General features: G+C 48.3%; 1 protein-coding gene across 1 annotated transcript in view; it reads left to right on the top strand.

The window, feature by feature from the left end:
* GLDN (gliomedin) overlaps positions 1-17,910 on the top strand; it is a 208,055-nt gene that overhangs the window by 112,684 nt on the left and 77,461 nt on the right. Inside the window, exon 6 of the mRNA XM_069624809.1 lies at positions 7,961-8,089. Within this exon, the coding sequence (XP_069480910.1) occupies positions 7,961-8,089 (129 nt within the window). The remainder of the gene's footprint in view (positions 1-7,960; positions 8,090-17,910) is intronic.

Below are 17,910 nucleotides of genomic sequence, written 5' to 3'. Positions count from 1 at the left end.
TTTGAAAGTCATTATATAAGAGAGAGAGAGAACCTAGGCAGGTCAGCCTTCAGTGTGGGTTGTACACCCTATATTCCACTTAGTGGTTTCGATCGGTTTTAATCATGTACGAATCCAGGTAGTTAAAAATAAATCTGTTTTATTCACTGGTTCCAGTAGTCTTCAAAGATGACCTCTGTGTCAGTACTTAATTATAGGCAGCTGCATTAATGCCCAATGCATTTCGGACTCATCAAGTCCTTCATCAGGGCGTGTATTTTCATCTTAGTTATTTCAAAAGACATGATATCATTTACCAAAGTATCATTTACCACAACAAATAGTGTGCGTCATAGGTAAGAACATGATTGCGACATACAATAAAATGTTCAATTTTTGTGCATTAACATAATTCAATCATGGTACCGTATTTCGCAGGCCACAAGACATTTAAATAACACACGACCAAATAACATAAGAGAAGAGAACAAAGAATAATGAATATGTATAACATAGAAAAGCCAGGATTCTATTGCATTTATATACTTTACTTCTTATAAGTGGGGTTTTGTAATTCCCCCATCTCCATAGGACTCCATAGGACTCCATGGGACTCCATAGGACTCCATGGGAATGGGAATGGGGACTCGGGAGCACCGGAACCGTTGCTAATGGTGCGGCAGGTTCAGACCTGTTGGGCGGAGCGGCCCCGGGGGCAGAGATGTAGTGTGGCGGTTCGGAAAACAAGGGTACCGGTAAGCTTACCTGCACCCTTGTTTTCGGACTGCCACACTCGTAAGGAGGCCCTATGTCTTTTAAAGGTTGCTTAGCAATTTCTTATTCTGAGGCCATGCCAGACACTCCCTAGGCACCCACCTCACCAAAATATTTTCTCACAGCACGTTAGTCCCTCATCCCAGATTCAAAGCACTGTATGGAACAATCTTCTACATGTTTGGTGATGGCCTCTGTCCTTTATGTGAGAGAAGATATCAGCTTCAATGTCTACTTGAACGGAAGTTGAGGGATTCTTTTCCTAAAACGCAGTGTTTAAAGTATTTGTATCATGCCAGTGGCACATCAGGACGGGCACCTCCATGCCCACTGTTGCCACCCCCCATGGCTTCTTCTGACGATGTCAACAGATATGGGGTTTAAGTTGTAACTCCTGCTGGCTCATTGGGGCTGATGGATGTACCGACTACGGCAGATGTGTTATTTACAAATGCCAGTGAACATGACATGAAATAACATACGTATTGGGTCTTGATATGAGACAAATGTTTAAGGTTGTCTTTGAACACAATCTACAGGTGCTTCTTATGTGACTGACATTTAAAATACTAAAGTTGCGAAAACACCACATAGTTATCAAACAGAGTCTGAGACAATAAGTGCCGGGGCTCGGAGATAAATGGCAGGACTGAGCCCTGGCAAACACGGTCACAATTAATTTAAGCACTGCTAAAGCGTACAAGGGTAATTTGGATAAATCCCAGAGTACACTGTTGATTAAAATGAGACTATCATATTTGCTGAAATTAATCCGATCTCATCAGGCATGTGCACCAACATACGACAGCTTGCTGAGCAGAGCGGGTGTGAGCAGTCGCAGTTGCCGTGCCCAGCCAGAAGGTTAAACCCATGCACGGCCCCTGTGGGCCTCCAGTGAGTGTTTTGGTGAACTGTGTTTTTTGAATTGTATTAACGGGCCCGCGCTCCAAGCGCTTGTTCTCCCCCCTCCCCCTGCAGCCACTTCCTGGTCCTCCCTCCCTCCCGCCTACCTGCCCGCCCACGCCCCCTCTGATCGGTGCCGACAATAGTCCCTCTAGGATTACTAGACGCCTGCTCTCCCCGCTCGCTTCTTGCTGAGCGCAGCGGGTGTGAGCAGTCGCCGTTGCCGTGCCCAGCCAGCAGGTCAAACCCCTGCACGGCCCCCGTGGGCCTCCAGTGAGTGTTTTGGTGAACTGTGTTTTTTGAATTGTATTAACGGGCCCGCGCTCCGAGCGCTTGTTCTCCCCCCTCCCCTCTCAACCTGCAGCCAATTCCTGGTCCTCCCTCCCGCCCGCCTACCTGCCCGCCCACCCACACCCCCCCTTCCTATTGGGTGCCTTCCTGGTTTAACTGACCCTCCTGGACAGCCCGCCTGCCCGGCATCTCCCCTCGGCTAAGGGCCCCTCAGGCAAAGGGCGGCTCCCACTGTTGCGGCTCCTGTTGTGTCTGCAGGTGTCTGCAGGGGACGCCAGGCGCCAGCCCTCTCCCTTCGACCTCCTGCTCACCCCTCCTTCCGCCCACTAGCTGTTAACCTCTGCTTTTCTTCATGCACAAATCCGCCTGACTTAGTACCGCATTGTTGAAACCTAGGCCTTTTCTCCCTCTCTAGGATTCTCAAATTTAGGTGGCGCTTAACTATTTGTATTGCTACCACCACTGACACTGCATTGTTGAAACCTAGGCCTTTTCTCCCTCTCTAGGACTCTCAAATGTAGATATGTCTTATTTCCTGTCTTGAATGCCCTGTGCCTTTCTATGCTCACCTCCTTAGTGCCATTATCGTGTCCCACTCTCCTGCGCACTTGCCTCTTACTGTCTTGTCTGTCTACCCCTTAGATCCCCCCTCCACCCCAACCTACCCTATGGTGCTCTCTGTCTCCCCTATCTTTTCAAACTGCTTCTCTATTGACTATCCTGCTCTCCTCACTAAGTCTGGTAGGAAGAAGTTTAAAAAGGACATCCTGGTCTCCAACCCAGGCCTCCCTATCGCCGACACCTACATCAGTGCCTCCTCCAAGGAAACTCTCACCGACATCCTCTTTGTCGTTCCTTCACCAGATCTATGGACCCCTCATATGGTCTCTGTTCTCTCTCCTTTCTCCTCTTCTCACATTAATGGTGGTACCCGTTGGGACACCCTCCTGGCCTCCTTCCTATCCTCTAAGGTAATCATTAATGTCTACTCTAATGGGACCGTTCTCGGTTCATGGCCCTCTGGCCAACCTTCATCTCTTTGATAGACGCTTTCCGCGCCTCATCAACTTCCTTTCCACTCCTGCTGTCCCCTCCTCCCTTTCCTTGGCTACCTTGCCTTCCCCTTCCCTCTATGCCCCCCCTCGGGCGCTCGCTACACTTCCGCAGGGCGTACTTCTGATCTGTACCCCTCCCCGGAAGTCCTTCAAGGTGGGCAACCTTCTCCACATTGCCACTCTTAACTCCTGCTCCGCTGTCAAACACTCCTCTGATATCTGCCGCCTTCTTGAAGAACTTGACCTCGATATCCTCGGTCTCACTGAGACATGGTTTATGGCCAGCTCTGTCACCAGCTTTGACACGCTCCTACCCAATGGCTACAAGATCCTCCCTGTGCCCAGGCCCAATCGCTCTGGGGGTGGCGTAGCCCTTATCTTCCCGGAGTGGATTCCTGCATCTGTCATCCCTACGCAGGCCTACTCCTCTTTTGAATGCCTTGTCTGCAGGCTCTCTCTTTCACCTAGCCACTCCCTCACTGTGGCTACCATCTATCGGCCACCTGGTCAGGTTTCTTCCTTCCTCTCCGAGTGGGCTGACCTCTCCTCCTCACTCCTGGCCTCAATCACTCAACTCCTCCTTCTGGGAGACTTCAACATCCATCTGGATGCCTCCTGTCCCCCCTCTGAACTCTTTCACGACCTCTGCGACTCTCTCTCACTCACCATTCTCCCCTCTGGCCCGACTCATTCTGCAGGGCACACTCTTGATGTTCTGATCTCTTCAGACCTTACCCTCTCTGTCCCTCTCTCCTGGAGTGACCGCTTTCTCCTATCCTCCCACCTCACCCTCCCTACCCCGCAGGCCAAGCCACCTCCGTCACTGCCACCCACCTTCTCGGTCACCCGACCCATGAAGCGTGTATCAGTTGAGGCTTTTGCCGCCACCTTCTCGCCCCCTCCTCCCCCCTTGGCTGACTCTCACCCTGACACAGCCCTCTCCACGCTCCACTCTTCAATATCTGATACTCTCGATATCCTCGCCCCTGTCATGAGAACCCGCCTGAAGCCCAAAGCCAAGTGTAACTCCTGGTATGACTCAGACCTCGTCACCCTTAAACGCAAGTGTAGGGTTGCCAAGAGGAAATGGCGTGCTTCAGGTTCATCCTCTGACAAACTGGCATGCCGCCTGCTGCAAAGGCAATACCAGCTCTCCGTCCTCACCAAGAAAAGAGCCCATATCCAAGCCCGCGTCTCTGCGGCATCTAACAACTTGGATGAACTCTTTAAAATCTGCAAGGAACTGGCCAATCCTGCCGCAGTCTCTACCTCTACTGTCCCTTCCCAGGCCCTCTGCACGGCACTGGCTTCTCACTTCATTTCAAAAACTCAGGACATCCTGTCCTCACTCTCCCTCTCTCACCCCCCTCCCGCTATTCCCTGCTCTTCCTCCGGCCCTTCTGCAGCCGCCCCTCCTCCCTCCTTCTCTGCCTTGCCCCTTTTCTCTCCAGGCGAGGTTTCTAGACAAGTCCGATCTATGAAAGTCTTGTCGAAACAGGTTCACCCCTGTTCCTCCAAAACTATCAAGGATCACATTGACTCCCTGGTGCCTGCCCTGGAAGATTTCTGCAATCACTCCTTCACCACTGCAGTCTTCCCTTCCCCCCTGAAGCACTCCCTTGTGCACCCTCTTCTTAAGAAACCCTCTGCCGACCCCTCCTGCCTAGCTATCGTCCAATCTCCATCACCCCCTTCATGGGCAAGCTCCTGGAGAAACTGGCCATCTCCCAGCTCAATCTCCACACTGAATCTTTTGGTTGTCTTCATGACCATCAGTCTGGCTTCAGAGCTGCCAGAAACACGGAAACTGCTCTCCTGAACATCCGTGAAGACCTGCTCACCAACCTCGACTCAAACACCCCTTGCGTTCTCATCTTGCTTGATCTCTCTTCTGCCTTTGACACGGTCAACCATGCCATCCTGCTCAACCATCTCCGTGATAACCTGGGTATCACTGGTCAGGCTCTGGCGTGGCCGACTTCTTTCCTCTCCGACCGACCCTCCCAGGTCCAACTTGGGTCCTTCCTTTCCAACATCGTTTTCTCTACCTGTGGTGTCCCCCATGGATCTAACCTCTCCCACTGGCTGTTCAACCAATACCTGGCACTCCTTGCCCACTGCATCGCCGCTCTCTGTCCCAACTTTCAGTACAAGGCTGATGATACCCAGCTCATTTTCAGGCTACCCCAGCCTCCTCCTCTCCTTCCCTCATCTCTGTCTGTCTGCCATTCAGGAATGGTGTGCCACCAACGACCTCTGCCTTAATGCCAGTAATACTGAGATTCTACTCATCGGCACACCCACTCCCTCCTTCCCTGCAGCTCTCTGGCCGGCCTCTCTTGGCTCTCCTCCCACTCCCACCTGCAAGGCTAAAAACCTCGGGGTTATCTTCGACTCTGCACTCTCCTTCTCCCCTCACATCTCTGACGTCTCTAAGAAGTCACACTACCAGCTGCACCTCCTTAGAGGTATTCTTCCTTTCCTCTCCTTCCCCCATAATCTCACTGCCTCCAGAGCCCTGGTCCTCTCCAAGCTGGACTACTGTAACAGCCTCCATCTAAATCTGCCTGCCTCTACTCTCCGCCCTCTGCAACTTATCCAGAACAGGACTGCGAGACTTGTCCTTGGCCTCAAGCCCATGGATCGTATCTCTCCAGGACTGAAATCTCTGCACTAGCTCCCAGTGGCTGCGAGGATTAAGTTCAAAACCCTCTGCATTGTACACAAGGCCTTCTGGGGTCTGGGACCGAAATACCTTCAACTCTCTCTACCTAAATATCTCCCTTCTCGAGCTCTTCGCTCATCTGCCTCCAACTCCCTTAGGGTCAGTCGCTTCTCCAAGCAACAAATTGGTGGCAGATCACTCTCTTCAGCAGGGGCCTCTCTCTGGAACAGCCTTCCTGCCTCCTTGAAACTTGAGGAGAACCATCTCCGTTTCCGGAAACACATCAAAACCTTCCTCTTTGCTTCTGCTTTCTCTCCTCCCCTCCCTTGCTGAATTCCTGACCATAATTGCCCTGGTTACCTGGCCACCCTTTTGATCTCTGGCCCAGGCCCCGTCAATTACCCACCTGCACTGCCTCCCCTGGCAACGCCTGCACTTGGGGACTGTTTTTCTGTATCCTTTCAGTCCCCTTACTAGCACTTACGTCTGCACTTCCTTGCACTTGCCACTAGCTGGCTGTTTATGTGTCATATTTATTCCACTTCCCATGTACTGCACTTCCCCTCTCCCTTCCCCCTGCGCACTTTTCCTTTCCCCCCTTCCCATGCACTTGCGCGATCTGAATGACACCTGGCCTAGTAGATCGTTGTTTGTCCTCCCATTGTCCCCCCCCTTGCCTCGTCGCGCCTTGAAACACTTGTGTATAGGCGCATTATAAATGCCATATCGTATCATATCATATCAACGCGCTGCGGAAATGCGAAAGGTTTTTAACGCTGCACATAACCCTAATCCCTGTGCTATGTGTTCTGTTCAAATTTTACAGAAACTAGTCCATAATTGCAATATTTAGGACCACGCCAAGTTCCTCTGCATACAAGGCGCTTTTTTTTTTTTTTAATGCACTGATAATACGATTTCTATGTTCTCTTTCCCAAGAATCCAACTGGGAAATTGACTGACATGCTCCGTGTTTGCTTGTCAGATTTCCAACACTCTTTATCTCCCAGAACTGGTTTCTTCTCTTGCCAATGGCATATTCTTCTCATTGGTTAATTGCCTTTCTGTAAACATCAGATATCGTATTCTGGCCAATCCGTGCACGGCCCTGGAAGATTACATATTTTGGCGCCGGATGACTTGTTGCAAAGCACGCGGCTTGGCAGTGGTTTGTCAATTTCCAGACCCTGCTTCTCATGCCGCCCTCTACAGGTCAAAGTGCAGCGTGTTGAGGTCTGCTACGCAGCCTCCTTTGAGAGTTTGACTTTAAAGTCAAGGACACAGGGTTCAAGAAGAGGGGATTGCAATGTGTTTTTAATAACTCGTTTTCGGGATATATCGGTAGTGTTCTCACCGACCCAAGTCGGTTGCCAGGACACCTCATAGTGCAGTTCAAGTGAAACATTTCCTGGGTGGATGTTATGGCAAAATGCGAGCTCTAAACCGACCCACAAAATAGGAAACACTTAAGACAATTTAAAGAGCTGCACCCCAAAAATGTAATGATGCAGAATATATTCCTTGAACTTAAGCTCCATTTATTGAAGGTGGCAGGAGAGGGCGAGCGGCATTGTGCCATACTCATGTATTTAAAGGTGGTGATATGATAACAGCCTTTGCCCCCACCAACTGCCTCTTCTTAACCTATATGGAGGTGGGTGAAGGATGAGGACACCAGGGAGCAGGCAAAAGCCCACCTGGCTTTCCTGGGACGTGCTGCTTGAGTAAGGTAACCACATGCCGCCATCTCACTGAGATCTTCATGCAGCAGGCATAGACAGGGTAGGACCTGAGCGGGCAAGGCCTACCCAAAATCTGTAATTGCCCACTCAGTAGTGCATTTACAGACAATGTCAATGTGGTGGGCCCAACTAAATTAGCTTCAGGCCCCACTTGTTAGACAAACCTGGCTACGCCAGACGCAGGCTTTCATTTCTCCATCAATTGCATTCTGGAAGCTGTAGTCTTGGGTCACTTGAACTCAATTATATGGCGTACAGCTTATACTTGGCAGTCTATACTTAAAAGGAGGAAGGTTTGTCGCCCAAGTGTCAATTCATCAGCAGCTCATTGCCATAAAAATAAGTATTGTACATATAGAAAAAGAGAAAGCAGTGCGTATTAATCATTACTAACTGAAAGAACAGTTCCATTTTACAAAATACATTGAGTAGCAAATATGGAAAACTAAAAATGGAGAAATACTAGTGCACCTAGTTTTGTATTATGTTCTCATTCAGTCAGTGAAATGCGAAAAGAGAGCGCCCAATCGGATGTGTTTGTCTTTATTTAGGTATGAAAGGGGAACCGGGCCCACCCGGCCCACCAGGCCCTCCAGGCCCCGAAGGCCCCCCAGGAAGAAAACAGAGAGGAAAAGCTCAGGCGCTGCAAAGCGCAGTGATGTTCAGCAGCAAATGCACAGGTAAGTCCTGAAGACCTTTGTTGAAATCTCTATGATCTCTGCTTGTTGTAGCCTGACCTATTGGCGCTCATAATGTCCTCCTCAAAGCCAATACATTGGTAGATGTTAAACCGCGTGTACGGGTGCTGGCGGCATATGGTGCATAGGTTGCACCGTTTCTAAATGAGGGCAGACTTGATACTGTACACTCATGAGTAGCTTCCAAGGGAGTGTGTTGGGTGAGACATCGCCTCCTAGGGTTGGGTGCCAGTAGTTTTTTTTAGTTTGGTCTATTAGGTGGCGCTTAAGCGCCACAGACAAGCTAAACATATTGCAGTGGAGTACAGGCAGGAGGGAGGTGACATGTGAGGAGGGATGAACAGCTTGTGGGCGTTTTGGTTACTTACCCACCCATTGATGACCCCTGGCCATGTGAATTCCTAGAGGCATTCCCACCACTGCCTGTACCCCCCCTGCCCTAAACACATCCTCTTGGGATCTCTTTGCGCTCACCCCATCAAGCAGCAAAATGACACTTTAGCCTTCCAGGGTTTTTTCTAAGCAGTCTGCTTAGAGTTAATGACTAAATTGCAGCTGTAAATGGCTTTGGCGTAATATGAATTGCTTGACCAAGTGTGTGCCTTTAGCCACTTGATGTATACGTCTCCCATGCACTGAAATCCTGTTCAAATAAAGCAATGACAAAGCCAACATCATGAGCCTAGGGGACCGCTCCATTTTCCATCTGTTGAATTTGCATGGGCAGGTAGCACCATTATATCTGTGCCTAGTAAATAATGCCCATCCAATGCCCACCCAAAAGCACAAACTGTTGGCTTTGTGAAGGCTTGTCTTTGAACAGTTGGCTCTCCGTGTTTGGATCAGCTATGCCGTCAGATATGCATAATGTAATTTAATTGCAATGCGACATGCCGCATAACTGAAGACAAGCCATCATGCGATCCGAATACGATTCGGTCCCACTGAGCCCCCATCTACTTCATGGTGGTAGCAAGACCTTTTTTTATTTTAAAATAAGCAGACACCTGGGTGTCCTCGGTCATCGATAGGATCATCAGGACAGGGTCCATTAATGTTCGCCGCGCGGATGGGCGCTTGTGCACTTCTCATGCTGTAATAGAGCCAACAGTTTGGAAATCCATATTTAAGTTGGACAAAGTGAATCAAAGAGCTTGTGCAAGAATAATTAAGGAAGAGCAAAGTAAATTGTACATCTGAAACTATAGGAATCACGGGACTGACGTTCTCACCACGATCTTATGCCATTTAACGAATCCAGATGTTCCATACTAATGTTTAGGAAAGTCATGATTCTATTAAAGACATGGAGGTTAAGTATTAATTATGAAATTCAGCAAAGAGAGCTAAGGTGACCCAAAACTGAGAACGCTTCTTCTGTCTCTTCAGCACCCCGGTTTCCTTTTAAGCTGTATAGACTTTTGGGGGCTGCTTACAAACATATAATGATCCTAAAAGTGCCTGTGAATCAATAAGCGGCACCGTCACCTTAATGAGAGACACGTTTATTTAACTTCACCTGGTTTGCTAACTCGATATGAAAACGATGAACAACAAAGGTGCGCCGATACCCGAGTGTTCCAACAAAAGATGGCTGTGAGTATACAGCAGCAAGTCATTAGCACAGCACGTCTGTGCACAGCGGGCCACGTTTTGTGTTTCTCGCCATATCACACATGCATATGCCATGCTCTCAATACCAGCTGCGCCTGAAATGGGGTGTAAGGTGAGGACGGACCCCGCTCTGTTCAGAAAACGCAAGCTGCGTAGGATATGAGTTGACATTCATATCCTAACTGTCTTTTAGAACAAAAGAAGGAAACATTGTTTGTCTTAAGTCCAAGTGTGCTTGCTCTTGACTATCCTTGATGAAATACCAAAGAGTTAGATTTTGTATAGGAGTTTACTTTAATGTATACTTGCAAAGTATTCAAGTGTGGCCTACATGTGTTTCGTTCAGTGGGCTTGATCAGGGCCTTAAAGTCAAGTTCATACAACTCAAAGTAATGTTCCTCTCCTTTTTGAAATAGTGGTTACATGCACAGTTTGAAATCTTGTAGTTGACAATTCACAAAATGTATGAAAGGGTGTAAACTTGCTCATTTTCGAATTCAACCAAAACCTCATCAGATTCTTGTGGCGATCCCATTAATGTGAAAATGCAGTTGGGGTTCCTGGAGTAGACCCTGGTTTGTTTGTGCTGTTAGCAGTCAGTGTTCCCAATGCTGATGTAGTCGCACCAAATTCATATCTAAATGTGAACATGAACTTGAATTTGAGGCCCTGATGAAGGTCACCGAGTGAAACACGTGTGGGCCACACTCGAACACTTTGAAAGAAGTATAAATTAAAGTTAGCTCTTTTACAAAATCAAATTTCTTTAGATTTTCACAGTGGCTGTTGAGTCGTTGTGTTCATGGTCAAGGTGGAAATGGTTTATCTACATCAGCGGGCCACACCACTAATGTATATTTTAAGGCACAAAAGGGTAAATTGTGCCCATTTTAGGCATTACATGGGAAAGGTGTCAAAGGTGGGAAAATCTGAAATGCCCACCTCCCTCTGCCCTTGGTATGGTCCTTTGTAAAACTATTTTAAAGGGAAGCGCAAGTGCAATACTGCAGGTTCCTGGAGATAGCAAGTAGGTCCATAAGCTTCTTTATTTAGTTACAGGAGTAATCAGGTAACATCAGAACATCAGGTCATTAGGAGCAGGAGAACAGAGCCCACTGGCTCCCACCACCCAGGCTACATACTTCCAACGGCCTGGGCTGGAACACTCAGTCAACTACAAACATTCCATACACTCCCAAAATATGTTCTCATGACATCACCTCACTCAAGCAGGAAGGGAGACAAGATGCAACAGCCAGCACTTCTGTGAAAACGCAATTAAATATAATAGGTCACGTTTACTCCCTCTCCAACACCAGATCCCAGAATGGCACCCCTCGCAGTTGCAAGAAAGTGCAACTTTAGAGCACATTAGCACCCCGGATGCGGGTGGTGGCCAATCAGGGATCTCGGAACACTGGCTGCATTCTCTGGTGTAAGCCCGAGTGCTCTAGCTAGAACCCCTTTCCATGCTCTTCCTCCCTTCTCTGCCATCCTCACCTCTTAGCACCTGTGTAGTTTCCTATGCGGATGCTAAGAGCGTTTAATTCTTTAAAAAAATAATCAAAACGGTCCGCTGCGTCGTAGTCTCCCAAGTCTGTTTCCTTGTTGATGACATCACGGTCCTCAACACTGAAAATTAACTTCAGAAACTACGTAGCGGTACTGGTTCTGGAACTGGGTAAGTTTCTGTTATTAATATAAATTAAACACCATTAGCACCCGCATAGGAAAATACACAGGCGCAAATGTTGATAGACCCCCTTCCCCCGGCAGCAGGCCTATCCGCCCGGAAACAGCCCCACCACCCGCTTCACTCTCCCCCTTAACTTGGGAGGTGGCCCGTTACTGGCAGGGTCAGCCCACTGCCACGGTTTAGAACACCTCAATAAAAGCCAAGTCCACTCAGCGTCTTTCTCTCTGCATTGAATAAGTGCAGACCTCATAGCTGAAATGATCAGCACATCTCCAACCATAACTTCTTGTTGTGTCTGGCAGAAGCTGACAGGCAAATAAAGGTAGTCTACCATTCACATGTGAGCCAGTGCTAAGGAAAAAGATGAGAGACAAGGAATTAGTGGCTGAGTAATGTCGGCAGGAGATACATGACAAAAACAAACTAAATTGTTTAGAAGAAAGAAGCAGGAAGGGCAATTGTACCAACTAAGGAGGGCTGGAGAACATACTACGAAAATATGTTTCAATTAAGACGTCCCTCATATATTGTCAGGTTGGTTTATCTTGTGACTTAATGCATTGAAAGATAGATTTTCTGAAAAGTGTACTAGTTTAGCTTTTGAATACCAACTTTGCAGAAAGTGTTTTGCCAGTTTAAATATTGAAGATGATGTAGGAGAAGATGAAATGCCCCATTTTATTAAAAATTGGAAACTGTGGAACCCCACGCAGCCAGGACTCAAACCCTTCACAGATTAAGCGATCCTCAGCAAATTACTTTTCATTACTGTACCTTACTTTCCTTAACTATCTGTAGGCAAAGTCTCACTAATATAGGTTTATAATATATCATTTTACTCCATAAATATTAACCATTTATATATGTATGGTTGGGAAGTTAGGATGCGAAGTGATGGACTTTTTTTGGGGTATGGGGGGGGTGGTAGACCGAGTGTCAAGTATAGGTTTTGTGTTGTGGGTAATGGTAATGTCTATTCATAAAGCGCCTATACACAAGGCAAGTGTTTCAAAGCGCTGAAGGAGGGTGGGTACATGGGGAAAAAACAACAGCCATTCGGATCCCTTGAAATTCTGAGACGATAATAGTCTGCACAGACAGAGTAAGTGCATATAATACAATTAAATGTTGAGACAGAGCAAATGGACCTGACAACGATTCTGCAGTATTCCCAAGTGCAATTAAGGGGTGAAGACAAGGGAAAACAGACAGACGATCTCCAGGCAGAGATGCATTCAGATCGTGCAAGTGCACAGACAGTTACAGGGAGGGGGAGGTCGGTCCAAGTGCACCCAGTCGGTGGAGACTGGGGTAAGTGCTGAGAGACCCACTCTCCTGAGTCATTTCTCAAGTGCAGTGAGGGTGAGGTGAGGGCCGGGCCCTGAGACAAGTGCGAGAGCGGACAGGCGGGGGTGCCAGGGACCTGTGAGACTCTGAGGTACACCAGGCGGCCAGTCAGCAAGCTGTAAGAAAAAGGAGGGAGGGGGGAGCAGAGATCTAGGTTAGCAGGGTAGAGGGGGAGAGAAGGAAGAGGAGAAGAGGAAGGTCTTGAGGAGTTTCCAGAACTTTAGGAGGTCAGACGCAAGACAGAGGGCGGCAGGGAGGCTATTGCAGAGAGACGCCCCTTCTGAGGATAAGGATCTCCCAAGTCTCTGCTTGGAGAACCGGCTCACTCGCAGAAGGTTGGAGGTAGATGAGGCGAGGGCTCGGGAGGGACATTATTTAGGTAGGCGAAGTTGCAGATAGGTAGGTCCCAGGCCCCAGAAAGCCTCGTGGACAATGCAGAGGGTCTTGAACTTGATCTTTGCAGCCACAGGGAGTCAGTGAAGAGATTTCTGTGCCAGAGAGATGCAGACCCTCTGCTTGAGGCCAAGGATAAGACTTGAGGTTCTGTTCTGGATGAATTGCAGAGGGTGGAGGGCAGAAGCAGGGAGGTTGAGGAAGAGACTGTTATAGTAGTCCAGCATAGAGAGAACCAGGGCTCTGAAGACAGTGAGCCGCTGGGGGGAAGTGAGAAAAGGTAGAGCAACTTTGAGGAGGTGTAGCTGGTAGTAAGACTTTTTAGAGATGTTCAAAATGTGAGTGGAGAAGGAGAGAGTGGAGTTGAAGATGACCCCAAGGTTGTGGGTAGACAGGAAGCCATGCATTGGTATTTCTACTGTACCGGCTCCTGTTTGGCTCTTACAGTGAAGCCATTTCCCTGGCTCAACTATGGCTTTTCTCTACCCATTCATTCTCTAGCTTACCCACCTCTTTACATAGGTCTAAAACTAAAGACGGGTGGAATGCAAGGGATGAGATGTAGCCTGCTGTCAAATTGCAAACTGGTACACAAGGACACCTTTACTCAAATCCTAGCTTTCCCATTTCAACACATTTTATTATCCTAGTAAAATCATTTGACATTGTTTGGTATGTAGCAGAGGTGGGCCCGGGTCTCTAAAAAACACACTCATAACTGAAAGATATCTTGCATAACAGGAAATTAATATCTACTATACATACTTGAGAAGGTGTGGTTGTGGGAGAGGCTGGTATTCATTTTAGTTGTTCTGGAAGTTGGGGCTGCTGCATTGTGAAATCTGGGCCAGAAAACTGCACTTGACACCGTGCCAAAAGTTGCCAGTCCTTCCCTGGCTGTAAGTTGGTACACACTGTAACGTTGGCTGCATGAGGGGATCGAGAGAGTGCTCAGGCTATCCTGGAAGTTTGGTGACTAATTTGCCTTGGCATCTCTGTATGAAGTACCCCAGGTCAAACCATGGAATGTTAATTCTGGGACTGCCAAGCCTGAGCCAAGACTGGTCTAGTCAAGAGTAGGCTATGTATAAGGAGGAATGCTGCTGCTACCTGTCATGCTCACCTGGGTCTCTGTGGGAGCAATGGATTCCTCCAGTCTCTTCCTCTCGTTACCCCTGGGCTGGGAAGCTGACCTGCCAAAAGAATGGGTGTTTAGAGGGCTTTCCATAAATAGACTTTCCAAACCTCCATCCGCCCTCCCGGTCTCCCTAGTGAGGTGTATTCCCTTGCTTTGGGTGTGGCTCACCTTTTGGTTTAGTGTGGCGCGCTCTCCATCCTGCATCTGCAGGGGCGCAGTCGTCTGGGGTCCGGGACGAGTTGCTTCACTAAGTTCAGGCAGATTTAGATGGAAAACGCACTCTGTGGTGTTTACACAGTTACAGCACTGGGAATTGTTCGTAAATTCAATTCAATGGCTTAATTCCAGGAGCCCACGAAGCAGAAGCTGCAGGTAAGTTCAACAGCGAGCGGACGGTAAGTCCAATGGAGGCCAGTTATTTCACTGGCTTTGAGTGCATGTTGTAACGGTGAGTTGTTGGTTGTGGATATGTTGAGCGTTAATTTTGAGTTCTTTGTCGTGCAGGTCTCAGTAACGGAGCTGCTAGCTGGATGCCGGCGCGGAGAGAAGAATTCCACTAGGCTCTCATACAAAGGTAAGTCACTGTGGTTGCGCAGGAGACTGAGGCATTAATTGCATGCGCGCGCTTACTAGTTCTGACTTGTTTTCTCCTCTTCCGTAGATCGGGTCCGGAGCGCTGGAGAGAAGAGCCGAGAAGAAAACTTGCCTCGATCATGAAGAAACAACAGGCGAGAGTTCCGCTGGATATCCAGGCTGCGATGAAGCTGAAACAGGTATGGATGTACTGTGCTGCAGAGCAGCGGAAACAGGTAAGAATCCGGGCTGCGGTGAACATGTGCTCAAGGCTACAGAATGAACATAAAGCATGGGCCGATTCTTGGGTGTGGCTTATATGGGCAGCCACAGCCAAACACTAGAGTGTGCCTCACAATTCCACACAGTTCCTAGATGTGACACAGGCATCCATGTTGGAAGCACAGGAAGTGACTAGGAAATGAAGGCTTTGCCAGAACAAGCTTATGCGAATGATGTACATTCTAAGACTCCCTCAATGCATGTTTTGCTTGCCAGGCCTTTACCCATCTAGCCCCTAATTGTGTCTTCAGCTTTCCCCCATGTGTTTGTGTTACTGAGGTGTGGGTCCCTATGCTAGTACCCATGACAGTCCTCCCTCTCAAGGCCCCACCCAACTGTGTTCTTCCTGGTCCGGGTTTGGTGGGTTCATCCCGATGAAATTTACGTAGTAACCAGGGAGCGTGGATGTTCTCGCTTGGTTCCCATGACCAACCTGAGGCCCATACCCCTTCCAGTCTACCAGATAGTATAGGGTACTTTTTGTTATCTTAGATTCCAGGATACTCTTGACTTCATATTCTGGCTCGTCACCCTCTACCACTATTGGAGCTGGGGGTGTTCCTACTCGTGTCTCCGGGTGCACGGGATTTAACAGCGAAACATGGAACACCGGATGTATGTGCATGCGGGGTGGTAAGGCTAGTTTCATGGCTACTGGGGCGATCACAGTTTCCATTGTAAAAGGACCTAAGAATTTAGGTTGAAATTTCCTTGGTCCCTTAAGCGCTATATATTTTGATGACAGCCACACATAGTCTCCAGTCTGATAGCTTTGGGCCCTCTTTCGGTGTTGATCAGCATACGTTTTCTGTGTTTCTTTAGCGACTCGTAAATGTGTCACTGCCTCCTTGGCTGCCCGGGTGATACGTTCATGCAAGGTCTTGACTGCGGGCATTTCAATTGCTTCCGGTGGGTCGTATTTGGAAGTCTGTGGTTTCCGCCCATATAAGGTATAGAATGGAGTCAGTTGAGTAGAAGCATGTGTTGAGTTGTTGTATGCATATTCTGCCATCCACAAGATTTCCAACCAAGCATGGTTTGTTTGGTGCACCAGACAGCGGAGATATTGCTCCAGAGTTTGGTCTGTGCGTTCAGTCTGCCCATCGGTTTGCGGGTGGTAGCTGGTGGACAAACGGATTTCTACTCCTGCTAAAACACAGAATTTGTTCCAGAACTGCGATACAAACTTACTCCCTCTGTCAGATATTACTACAGATGGAAACCCATGTAATTTCACCATGTAGTCTAGGAAGTTCTGGGCAAGAACCTGAGCCGAAGGCATCCCCTTTAAAGGTATGAAGTGGGCCATTTTAGAAAAGAGGTCAACCACCGCCAAGATGGTGGTGTACCCGGAACAGGAGGGTAGGTCTGTGGCAAAATCCATCGACACTGTGTGCCAGGGAGTGGGAGGTATTGTCAGGGGTTGTAGCAGACCAGCTGGTCTTTGCCTTGATGACTTGTTCTGAGCGAAAATCCCACATGAGTTCACAAAATTAATTGTATCGCTCCACCAGGTTGGCCACCAATAGTATCTTTTTAACTTGGCCAGCGTTTTAGCCCCTCCCAGGTGACCCTCCAGAGGTGTACTGTGATAACTGGTTAGAACGAGGTGTACTGTGATAACTGGTTAGAACCTCCTCCCTAAGAGCATGCGTGGGTAGGTGCAGGCGTCCCTGGAAATAGGGGAGGTTGTCTTGTATGGAAAAGTGAGCTCCCTTCTGGTTCCAAGTCATCAACTCCTCAGCGTGAATGCTGCTCTTTACTTCTTCCTTGAGCGTATCCAGTGGTGAGAGAGTACTGTCGCAAATGCCTAGGATTTTATCGCTAGGGATTATGTCCACTGGATCTGGATTGTTGTACGCCTCTTCTCCTTTGCCGATGCGGGATAACACGTCTGCCTTGCCGTTCTTGACTCCTGGCCCATAAGTGATTGCAAAGTCATACTCAGTTAAGAACAATGTCCAGTGAAGCTGTCGCAATGATTGGGCCTTAGCTGAGCGTAGGTATTGTTAATTCCGATGGTCGGTTATGACCATGATGCCGTGCTTGGCACCAAGTAAATAGTGTCTCCACTCTTTGAGAGCATTTCTGATTGCTAGGAACTCTTTATCTGTAATGGCGTAGTTTAATTCTGCTGGAGAAAATGTCCTTGACCAGAACGCCACAGGATGTAAGTGGCCAGTTGCAGGATTCCACTGAGATAGCACGGCCCCCATGGCTACACTGGAAGCATCGGTTTCCACTATGTAAGGGAGAATGGGTTTTGGATGCTGTAATATGGGGGCTGACGTGAACCTGTCTTTCAGTGCACAGAAGGCTTCTTCTGCAGCAGGCGTCCACTCGAACTTTCGATGTTTACGGAGGAGTAAGGTAATCAGGTGCACCAGGTGCGAAAAGCCGGGTATGAAGCATTGATAAAAATTTGAAAAGCCTAAAAAGCTATGCACCCCTTTTAGAGATGTGGGCGAAGGCTAAGTGAGTATGGCTTCTACCTTTCTGTTGTCCATCCTGATGCCTTGCAGAGACAGCGCAAACCCCAAAAACTCAACCTCTGTGACGTGGAATAAGCTTTTTTCAAGCTTGCCGTATAGATGGTTTTCACGCAGCTTGCAAAGTACTGCTCGCACATGTGTAATATGTTCTTGCAGGTTAGACAAATGGATGAGGAGATCATCGATGTACACTACTGCACACATGTCCCATAGACATTGAAATGTTGAAATGCCGCTGGGGCATTACAAAGCCCGAACGGCATCACTT

Source organism: Ambystoma mexicanum, chromosome 11 (assembly GCF_040938575.1).
Source record: "Ambystoma mexicanum isolate Mex_15411 chromosome 11, UKY_AmexF1_1, whole genome shotgun sequence".
NCBI classification, from domain to species: domain Eukaryota; kingdom Metazoa; phylum Chordata; class Amphibia; order Caudata; family Ambystomatidae; genus Ambystoma; species Ambystoma mexicanum.
This window is presented reverse-complemented; position numbering and strand designations above follow the sequence as displayed.